This window comes from Anomalospiza imberbis, chromosome 6 (assembly GCF_031753505.1).
Source record: "Anomalospiza imberbis isolate Cuckoo-Finch-1a 21T00152 chromosome 6, ASM3175350v1, whole genome shotgun sequence".
Taxonomy (NCBI): Eukaryota; Metazoa; Chordata; class Aves; order Passeriformes; family Viduidae; genus Anomalospiza; species Anomalospiza imberbis.
Window position 1 is genome coordinate 37,859,785 of NC_089686.1, and position 11,395 is coordinate 37,871,179.

An 11,395-nucleotide genomic window follows, 5' to 3' on the forward strand; every position below is an offset into this window, starting at 1 on the left:
ACGAGAAGTTACAGGAATGGTATCATAAAGCACCTATCAGCATGAGTAAAGAGACAGAAAAAGTGTCTGCCGGGAGACAGAAGAGAAGGCAACAGGAAGTGTCTTTGTTCAAACATGTGTCTCTAACACAGCAGCAGTCCAGTGACATATTGATAGAACTGGAAAGAAGTTAATTATTTACAGTATGGCTTCATTAAAACTGTTTCTTATGTTGCTGTGAAACTACTCAGGCTTCTTGAAGGCTAGGGCTTCTCTCTTTGCTGTGTCAGAGTTACTGATTCCTCTCATGTTACACAACAGCTGATTTTTTTTAAGACACTTGGAAGGTAATCAAGTGGAAATTATTTGAGGTGTTAGGGTTGCCAGAAAAGCTCAGTGTCCTGCAGCATCAAGCAGTAAGTGTACTAGGAATTTTAAACCTCATGACACTTTATTGGCAAGAAAATAACTAAGGGGATTCATATTTTTTGGTAGCAGTAGATACACTATATACAACATTCAGATGTTTTGTGTACTTGGAGTTTCTTCTAGCTTTTGTCTTACTTGGTTGCTGCTCCTGATGTTGCAGCAACTGAATGCATTCATATTTCCCTTGTTGAAACCATTTTTTCTGAGATACTGCACTAGAGTTACCTGAAATCAGCCTGAAAATTAGGTGTAGTCTGCTGGTGATCCAAATCATTGAAATTGCCTTATGTTAAAGCTTGTTCTCTTCTGTTAAGTTACAACTCTTCTTAGTTGTTGGGGTTTTTTTTTAAATCTAGTTTAGTAACAGAGGCTGACTGAATTGCTTAAACTGCAACACCGACTCAGGATGGAGATACAATTTTCAGTCAAGGAGACTAAAAATGTTGCACCCTTTAAGTATGTGATCTTCATGATCCTCTGTGCAGTTACTTGAAAATTTGAATGGGTAAATAATACTTGAGAGGGATGTTGCTGTGTTTTTGTTTTGTTCTGTTCAGCAGTATATTAATTAATACTACTATAATTTCTAGTTTATTACATACTGCTTCAGAAAAAATGTAACTTTCCATAAGGGATGGTAATTTTCTGCTTTCTATCTCAGGGGCTTCTCGTATTTTATACCCTAAAATTTTGCTGCTAAATTTGCTACAATAGAGAAATTTGATCAAGTCTGACTTAGAGAGATGTACTTGGCATGATTTTTGCAGCTGGCTTTTAGTGATGGGTAATGAGAAATGTTTCATGGTGGCTTTGATTAATCTTTCCTGTTCTTCACTTGGTTTTTTCCTTCTAGATTCAACGAATGGTAATTTCAGGTGGCAATTTCAAACCTGACACCTTGAAGCCAAAAGAGGTGGTCAGCCTTCTGCTGGATGATGAGGAGCTAGAAAAGAAATGTATGTGAAATTAGTGTTTCAGCAATTCCCCCATTTTCCACTTCATTACTGTATGAAATCTGTGTTTTTATCTCTACAAACACATGTATTGCTGATAACAACTTCTGTTTCCTGTCTCTTTTTGTATTGCTAACTCTTGTTAGTACAAGCTGGTTTGATATCACTGCTGAGCTGAATGAAGTTGTGCAAAATGAGACATGATGATGTGATTAAGTTTTTATTGGCACTCATTCAGGATCATTACGTTGTTCCTGAATGACAGAGCTTTGACAAGAACTATGTGGGTCATGACAAGAAAAGTATTAGTAAAAGTGCTGCATTTGGTCATATTTTTTGAAGTTAGAGGCATACTCTTTCATGTTGCTTGAAAGAATTTCCCTGTAAGACTTTTTAGTGACTTGGAAACAAATGGTTTTAATAGAGTAATTCTTTCAATGTGTTTTAGTTTCAATGCAACTGACTTTTCTTCCCAGTTCTGTTGGAATAAGAATTTCTTGTAAGATTCATAAAAGGCTAGGAAATATCTTTGCAATGGTGACAGCTTTGTATTTCTTTTCCAACAGTGCGTCAGCGTCAAGAAGAGAAGCGACAGCAAGAAGAAACAAATCGTGTGAAGGAGCGTAAACGTAAAAGGGAAAAATATGCTGAGAAGGTACTTTGATACAGAGAGGTTGCCTGTATCTGTGTCAGTGATAGAGCCAGAAGAGCTTCAGGATCACTGTTAGGGAATGTGGAAACATTTTATGCCAAGGCAGTCTTAATGAGTGAACCTTCTTGCCTTTGCTGTTGAAAGTCAGTCTGGCAGTTCCTTACATGGAAGAGGGATATTACAAAATAAGTAATGCATAGTTACCTGTATTTTAGCCATTGGCAACTACAAAAATAGGGAAGTACTGCCTATCCAAACAAACCTGACAATCAACTGATCATTAAATTGGTGACTTTATCAAGATTTTGTTCTGCAAGGACAAAAGGGGAATGTAAAGGAAGCAGCAAACACAGGTAAATCCCATACTGCTATAAGGCTTCCATGGAACTAGGGAAGATTAGTTTGTTTAAAAAGCATCACTAAAAACAGTTTATGAAAATTCTGAGTTTTTAAGGCAGGGAGGCTTTGCATTAATTAATTGGAATTTTGTGTAATGGTAAAGAATTTCAAGCTCACTCCAAAAAGTACTAGAAATCAAAGTAATTTTTTAAGAGTAATACTCCATCATCCCAGCTATTTTATGAAGAAAAGCAAACAAAACCCTTCTGAAATCAAAAGAAGGAACATTTAAGGGATCTGTTACCATATCATTCAGAAACTTGTTTTGGGAAATTCTTCCTATGGCACTCCTGAGTTAAAATACTGCACTAGATTTTGAGATTTTGGGTTGCTTGTTCCCATTCTTCTGTTTTATTGCCTTTTCATTTCTGGATTACTTCATTATTTCAGAAGAAGAAGGAAGACGAATTGGATGGGAAGAGAAAGAAAGAGAACATGAACCTTGTGATCCCATTTGTTCCCTCAGCTGATAACTCCAACTTGTCTGCTGATGGGGATGACTCTTTCATTAGTGTAGACTCTGCCATGCCCAGTCCTTTCAGCGAGGTAAGACTCACCACTGCTTTAACCCACATACTGGTCTAGTTGTGGCCCTACATCTTGTGGGATTCTTGCTATCTGGTACTTAGCTCTTGTAGAGCTTTGAGTGTGTGGGGAAGTGATGTGTCTTGAAGGTGAACCATGCAAATGAAAATAGTTTATTGAAAACACATTATCTTCTAATAGACTGCTTTACAGCTCCTCATGTTGACATTCCATTATTCCCCTCTTCCTTCACCCTCTGCCTCCCTTTTCTTACAGTGAATTTATCCCCTGACGTTCCTCCCTTCCAGTCCGTGAATTTTTTCCACTCTTATCTGGAGTCCCACTTAACTTTCTTCCTGCTTTCTTGTCCCTTTTTCCCACCATTCTCATGCTCACATTTATAACCATGTACCCTGTCCCATACCAATATCTTCCATAGCAAGAACACTCTGCTCCTGAGCCAAACAGTATCCCTCAAATAGCTCCTTGACATTCAGTGTCTTTGTAAGTACCCCTCACCAGTCTCATCTGTGTCTCTGTCTCTGCTTCCTCACTTGCATCAGGTTCTGATTTATTTTGGTTTTTCTCCTCTGGAATATAAATTAAAATTTCTCCGTGGCATAATCTTATTTTCCTTCATCTGTGTGTAAAGAATTGCAGATTGGTTTCAGCAGCAAATGTACTTTGTTCTGTGCCATGTCGATTAAGATTTCTGTATCGTACTGTTCCTTTATTATTTAGATTTTTATTAGCAGTAGTAGTGGCTTAAGAATCCTGTTTTCTCTTTTGCAGTTGAAAATTCACAGTTGAACAACAGTTTACTTAAATTTCTGCTGAGCCCATTAGTCTTTTGCTTCATAACTTAACACGTATTTTCATGAATTGAAATTAAATAGCAGGTGGAGGTCTTTACTGCTGCTCAGTATGTAAATAAAGTGTGGTGTGATCAGGCAGATGATGTATCATGCTCATTCTGCTATTGTAGAGAAAATGGAAAAGAACAAGTACCAATTACTTGTGATTATATAGGTTTTGGAGATCTTACTATTTTTGTACCTTTTCCTAACCTGAGGTGCTAATGGCTTTGTTCTCTGTCACATTTAGATATCCATCAGCAGTGAATTACATATGGGCTCTATCCCCCCCGATGAGAGCAGTAATGATATGCTTGTGATTGTGGATGATCCAGCTTCTTCAGCACCTCAGTCAAGGGCAACAAACTCTCCTGCTTCCATTACTGGCTCAGTTTCAGACACCGTGAATGGTCAGTATTCTTGTCTTGATTTATTACTAACATTTATTAAACCTTGACTTTGCATAGCTAAGTGATAGGTTTTCTGCATTCTGCCCTGGATATATGAGTGGTTGGCAAGATTTGGGGGGAAAATAATTGCCTTTTCATTGCAAAGTTACTTCTGATTTGATAGGAAATCTGTTTATAGTCTGTCATTTACCACACTTACCTCTTTTCTGTGTTAGTTACTTCAAAATGTTGTGTCCTTTGTTCCTATGTTATTGAGGGCTCTCCTTCCCTTAAGTCTGTTACCAAATGACAGACAACTACAGAACTATTATTCTCTAAGCTTTTCCTTGAATTTGCTAATGGGTTAATAATTCGTTCTTTATCTCCAGTGGGTGGTTGGAACAATTTTTTTGAAGTGCAGTGTAATTTTAAATAATGTCAAGTGGTTTTAATTACTGTAGTTTTTCACAGTGAAATAAGTAGCATCATAGTTCTTGACGAGTTTCTTTAGAGATAGCAGATGGAAGACAACTGCATCTCCATCTTCAAACAAGAAAATGCATCATCCTGAAGTAGAACTTGGAATACTCCACCTCTTTGTAGGCTGGATTTATAATAATGCAGGCAGTTGCAGTTAAGATACCATTGCTAAAGAGTGAAGTTTGGTATATGTAATTTCTTTTCGTGAGACCGCTGCTTGCTAACAGTGTCCCTGTTACTGTAAATGCCACAGAGGAACAGTATCCACGTAACTGCTAGGCAGCTTTGATGCCGCACTCACTCGTGAGGCATGTGAAACACCGCACGGGTCACTGGTTTAACATTCTTTCCTTGTTCAGGCGTTTCAATGCAAGATACATCTCTGGCTGCGAGAGGCCAGTCAAGTCGAAGCCGGGGTCGTCCCAAAGGTGGCTCCAAAGGTGGCACTGGGAAAGGCAGGAGCCGGAAGTCGATAGCGGGGAGCGCAGCTGCGATGGCAGGGGCCAAGGCGGGGGCAGCGGCGGCCTCTGCTGCGGCGTACGCAGCCTACGGGTACAACGTCTCCAAAGGTACGTGGGGCAGGGCAGGCACCTGGCTGCCCAGAGCACAGCCAACGTGAGCTGGCCTGATGGCTGCTTACAGCCTGTCAGAAGATAGGTTAAATGTTGTGTTGTTGGTATTGCTTGTGCATTGTATTCTGAGATCCAGGCAATACAAAGTGTGACATGGTAAGGGTGTGAGAGGATAGCCAGGTTTACCTCAGATGACCTTGAGTTTCATCTGCCCTTTGAATTATCTCACACCAAATATTTTTCCTCTTGGTTTTTTTTTGGGGTTTTTTTTTGTTTTTTTTTTTTTTTTTTTTTTTTTTTTTTTTTTGTTGTTGTTGTTGGTTTTGGGGTTTTTTTATGTGGTATTCAGACAGATCAGATAGTGTTGTTTATGCCTCGGCTATGGCTGTGGTTTTCCTGCATTGCATCATGTTGAAGTTCCAGTATCGCATTCCAAAACCTGCTAAACTGATGGTGATTGAGCTGCAGCTTTACACCAGCTGAAGATAGCCCAGGGTATAATTGTAAGATGTTTTGTATCTTAAGGACAGCCCTCTTCATTAAACTGTTGTAAGTCATGAATACAGAATGGTCTTAGGAATGATTGTTAACCCATTGTCTGCTGTTGAAGAACCACAAGTGGAATAATATGCTCATGTAGAATTTGATTCTCTTTTCCATTGCTAGGCATGTCTGCAAGTAGCCCTCTACAAACAGCAATCATTCGGCCTTCCGGACTTGCAGATTTTGGACCTTCAAACGCCTCTTCTCCCTTGAGCTCCTCTTTGAGCAAAGGAAACAGTATTTGTGGGACCCCCAAAAGTTTAAACCTGACCAGCAGTCTCATATCAGAAACTTCAATTCGGAAGCAAAGCAAAGGTGCCCACACCTCAGGTGGTCGGTAGTAATTTTGAACCCCCAAAGCTTGTCTGAACTGTGTTGGCTTTCAGAGTAGACCACCCTGCCAGTCGAAGGCATGCTAACAAATGCCTTGTTGCTGTCCAGCACATGTGTGGAAAGAAAATCAAAGCACAATGGGAGTGGGTGGTTGATGTGAGCACTTTGATTATGTGTATTCCAAAAAACTATCTTTGCAGACACTGCAAGAAGGAGGGAAAGGAGTCTGGGGTAAGAAAGCATCCAACTACTCCATGCAATATCCTGCAGCTGTGTGTGCTTGAAATCACACCAGTATACTTCCTGTCTTGTAGCCTGAGGTGGAGCCCAGCATTACTTTTGTCCTATGAAATCAGTATCTGAACCCCAGGAGAATCCTGTAGAGTCACACGACATTTCTGTCCTGGCTGCTGGTCAGTGAACATGCAGGAGTAATTGGGGGCTATGCTGAAGATATGTGATCAAAAAAATTCTTCTGGTATGGATCTCTGGGTTCTTTAAAGACTTGAAATTCAAAGGAATGTGTCTCAGGTGGTTTCCAGGAAGCAGACTCTTTTCAGCACCATTTGTCAGGAAGATGTTCAGAGCTGCAGAATACAGGGAGCGCTGTCAGGCCTCGTGAGAGCAGCAGCACAGCCTCTGCTTCACACCGTGGAAGAAACCGCAGGCCAGTGATTGGTTTGCATTTCAGAGTTCTCATCAGCACAAACACTCACCATGTTCAGAATGATTTCTCTCATTTTTAAGGTGCGCAGAACTCTTAAAAGCTCAGAAACAAAATAATGCTCTATTTGTGCAAATCTCGAGAAGGAGGAAAATTGAAGTGTCAAGGAGGAGTTTGTGCTGCTCCTCCCACTGTGCCGTAGCAGAGCATGGATCTGCAGCTTGCAGTGCTGTGAGAGGAGCAATGAAAAACAGTCCTGAGAGAGAGAGAACTGTGCCATTCCCCCTTCCAGCCAAATCCTGGGAAAAAAAATTGTCTCATATCCCAGCCATCACATTGACTGTTCCTGCAGTGTGTTTTCCCTTCATCTTTGTGATCATCACACATACTGGCGTGGTTGAGTTCCCTGCAGTGTGGGCAGTAGCCGTGTCCCATGAGGCTGATAGAAGGCAGTGCTGCCAGCACCCATCCGTGTTCTTGTTCCCTGGTTGTTCCTTCCCCGTTCTTGATGCACAAACCCTGCCCGTAGCCCCTTGCTTTGCTGTAAGCGTTGTCTGCATTGCACTGAGATTTAGGTGTGGGACAGTTGTTCTGTCTCACACATTGAATTAAGAGGCTGTTCTGCCGGGGCACTTTCATCCCTTGAGAGAAGCAAGTTGAGTTGCAGGTCTGGGCTGTGACAGTAGAAAATTATTTCTTTTTTTATTATTATAATTTTTTTCTGATCCCAAATCCTTTGCCTGGCGTCCTTCAGTGTAGAGCGAGTGCTTCCTGTTGGTTCTGCCTCTAATTTGCACACCTGAAAATAGCAGAACTGAGCTTAGTTAGATTGATTTTTGAACAGATTTGCAGGGGATAATTGAGGGGGAGGTGATGTTTAATTAACTCATAAAGACTTCCCCCTTCCCCTTCTATTCACATGTATATATGATATTTAGAGGGAATCAGACAAATGCCAAGCCTTTTTTTCTCTTTGAATGTGCTGTCTATTTTTGTAACTGAACTTGTACATATGTATACAGAGAGACACATCTTTCTTTTACTAACTGGAGGAGAAAATCTTAAATAAAATGGAGTGAGATAATTTTATGTAAATCAGTGTCTTTGTGGTTTTTATGCATGTAGCTGTATGAATGAGAGGATTAGGGAAGGAAGCATGGAGGGGTGTGCATCTGGAAGTGCTTCTGAAGACAAACACTGCTCCATGTAAACCTCTAGAATGTCTGTGCTCTGGCAAGTTTGTAACCTTCAGTTACAACTGTACCCTTATCCCATGTTTGTAGTCACTGATTACCTCATAACCTATTTTGGAGTAAGTGTGCAGCAGGTCACAAGAAAACAGAAGCAACTGTAATATTAAACAGACTTCAGTGGTTGAATTCAATACAGTTGATTGTTGAGACATCATTCTCTTATTGTTATTTCTTTGTTTTTTCTTATTTTTTTCTTTCCAGTGGGAGTTAAAAGGACTTTTTTATGCACAGTCTCGATCTCCAAACTGCTAGACAGTTGCATTAGATTATAATCCAAAGTGGAGAGAAAAAAAAAATTATAATTTGAAAAGCTTGCAAAAATGTAATATGTACTGTCACATGCTATACTTTTGGAAGATTAAATTACTGATTTTTAAAACACTGATAAATATAAAAATAAAAATATTTATTTAAGAGTATAAATATATTTAGAATATATTTCTAAAATAAATCATTTAATATATTTAACATAACATAAATAAAAATAAAAATATTTAAAATCGTTTAATCTTCAAGAGAAACACCAAATGACATCACAAGTTATGGCCAAAGTAGTGGTAGCACATCTGCTTGCACAGTTTGTGTCAGTCCGAGAAGTTCAATAAGATCTAACATAGTTGTAAAATAAATGAACTGCTAGATCATATTCAGTTCAATTTCTATAAGACATTACATTTCAACATTCTTGGTATTATGCATTACAGGAGAAAAGATTCTGTGATAGTAATCAAAGAATTGGGAAAATCATGTGATGGCTGTCAGTCTAATTTCTTGGTTTGGGGAAGGAAGTAGTGCTATAAAGACAAAGACTGGGAAATTCTTAAGAAGGTGGAGGTAGTTTTGTATTCAATATCTGGGGAACACTTCTGTTGAAGCGAGCAAATGGGTGTGCACACTGAAGCTTTGTTCTTTATAATTTCATTTGAGCATCTTTTTACTCCAGCTGCGTGTTATGCACTTATATGTATTAATGGCAGAGAAATTCACTTTACTTGAAGAGATCAAGGTATTTGCTAAAGGTGGACACGTGATCGAATGAACTGAATTTTGTATTGAGCTGGAATAGTGAAATAGTTGTTAGTATGGTTTGGGGAATGTTGGGAGTGCTGTGTATTCATCATGCTAGTTGATTATAGCATTTTACTCACTGATTACTACAAAACTGTTAAATACAGTTCACTGATGAATGCTCCTATTGAAGACATTTAAAGGTTATAATTTTCTTAGGTCCTGAGAAGTTAGGACTTTTAAGTGCTGTAGTGTCCCAGCCTCACTCATTTGGTAGTTTACCCTACAAGGGTTGTCTAGTTCAGAAGGGTCCCAGGACTCCCTTGGTCCCCTAGCCTGCATTTTCTCTCTTCTATTATGGCTCAAGTGTGCTGTCCTTTCCATTTAGCCAGCCACTAAATTTTATTTTCTTATTCTGCAAAGAGATGAACAGGTTACTGCAGGATGGTTTGAACCAGAAACTGCTTTAATTCTTCACTTGAGGATATTATTGCTGCACTGTCCAAATGTGGTGTATTTCTGTGCCTTCTCCCCTCTCTGTCGCATGCTTTCCCCACCACAGTGTCCCTGCTCTTCGCTGTCTTGTGTCCCCTTTGTAGAAAGCTGCCTGTATGCCTATCTTGCTTTATTTCCATATCCCCAAAGTATTTCCTTCAGCAGCATTTCCCAGTGGAGGAGGCACGCAAAGCTCAGGGGGAAAAGCTCCATGCAGCAGGAATAGGGATCTGCACTACTTTCATTGTAGCTCAGGGACAGCCAAGTTGCAGCTGAGAGGAGGACGAGCACAATTGATAAAATCACTGGGGCAGGATGTGGATCGGTGTAATTTGGGAAGCGCTGCCCTGTGACCACTGCACTACATGATCTTTTCAGTGAGCTGGCCTACTTCTGCTCACAGATAGACTTACAGGCTCCTCAGCTTCTCACTTCTGCCTCCATCTTTCTTTTTTGTTGACTCTCCAGTCTGAAACACACATTATAATTCTCAGGGAGCCTTACAGGCATGTCTAGTGCTCCCCTTCCTGCTTGAGGAGGGATGGTGGTGCACACCCTGCTGTCCTGTGGAAATTTCTGTTAGAGTGGCTGGAAAACAATTTGTAGCTCACTACCCAAAGGGATGCTGCTTGCATGTGAAGTATAACTGAGACATACATGCTAAAATAAAGGTAATAATATCTTACACTCCTAGAATTGTGAAGGATTTATTTTTTATTTGCAGCCTGCACCACTTGCATAGCAGTGAATGAGAGGGGAAGGGATGATTCAGCCTTTCTCTCTGGAGCATCTATTAGGACAATACACATGGCCCAGCTCTCAGATTCAACCAGCAGATCTGTAGAGTAAACAAGTTGTTCTTGTAGCACTCACATTAGCATGTGCTCCTCTGAAAAGCATCCAATAAATGCCTCCTGAAATGGAGGAATGCATGATAAGATGACTTGGATTTCCTCCGGCTTCAGCCTCCTCTTAGCTCCTGCCTAGCCCTTCAGAAAAGTGAAGTTACTCCAAAGCTAATGGGCCTTCCAGGCATTTTGTACTGTACTCTATTTATAGAATGCTCTTCTAGGGGCATATGAGGGAATTCTTTTGCATCCTAAGCATGAGGAAGTGTTTCAGTACTCAGGTATGGAACAATGACTCCTTCCTTCCTCAGCTGATGAGCATTCCTGATAGAATGAGGGATGAAAACTGGAACATCACTTTTGTGTCTTCTTGAGTTTCCCGTGGACTGTCTCTTCCCTCTTTGTCAGTATTGCTGGTTCTGTTAGGTCTGCTGTACCTAACAGGTGACCATGTGAGCTTCTAAACATCCAAGCACTACAGTATCCCTTGTCATCTCCATGAATTGTTTTGCAAGCAGTTGTTTTTCTCCTCCCTGTCCTCAACCATATCCAACTCTTTTTAAGACCCATGTGTTGTCTTTAGTGCTTTAGCTTGGGAGGGGAAATGCTTCTGTCTAAAGTGTTAACTTTCAAATGCATAACCCTTATGCCTTGCACCTCTGTTGTGAGGACTGTGAATTAAGATAAAGCTAAACAGGAAAAGAAAAACTCTTACTGTTGCTCAGAGATTAGCATTTACTAGGAAATTTACTACTGATTTGCATTGTCTTGCAAAACTGATTTTTGGACTATTTGTTAAATTTATTAAAATATTCTTAATCATTACAAGAAACTAGCAGCTTTCTTCTCAAGATGTGATAAAGAAATGGTCTCCTATTACATGAAGCAAATCCTGTTAATCTCACCTCTTATCTATTTCTGTAATTCCTCAACATCTTAACTTCCCAACTGGATCTTCCTCTAGGAAGAAATAGATCAAAAGTGGTAGCCCTCCCTCCATATCTTGGTAAGATGTCATC

The 11,395-nt window shown here is 40.0% G+C and overlaps 2 protein-coding genes across 3 annotated transcripts in view; both read left to right on the forward strand.

Moving 5' to 3' along the window:
* INO80 (INO80 complex ATPase subunit) overlaps positions 1-7,867 on the forward strand; it is a 66,117-nt gene extending 58,250 nt beyond the window's left edge. For both annotated transcript variants that reach the window (XM_068193475.1, XM_068193473.1), the window contains 6 exons: positions 1,262-1,364; positions 1,928-2,016; positions 2,803-2,958; positions 4,042-4,201; positions 5,020-5,229; positions 5,899-7,867. In XM_068193475.1, coding sequence (XP_068049576.1) covers positions 1,262-1,364; positions 1,928-2,016; positions 2,803-2,958; positions 4,042-4,201; positions 5,020-5,229; positions 5,899-6,116 — 936 coding nt within the window. In that variant the 3' untranslated portion in view covers positions 6,117-7,867. The remainder of the gene's footprint in view (positions 1-1,261; positions 1,365-1,927; positions 2,017-2,802; positions 2,959-4,041; positions 4,202-5,019; positions 5,230-5,898) is intronic.
* The window catches only part of OIP5 (Opa interacting protein 5), a 273,973-nt gene that overhangs the window by 118,640 nt on the left and 143,938 nt on the right, over positions 1-11,395 (forward strand). The window lies entirely within an intron of this gene.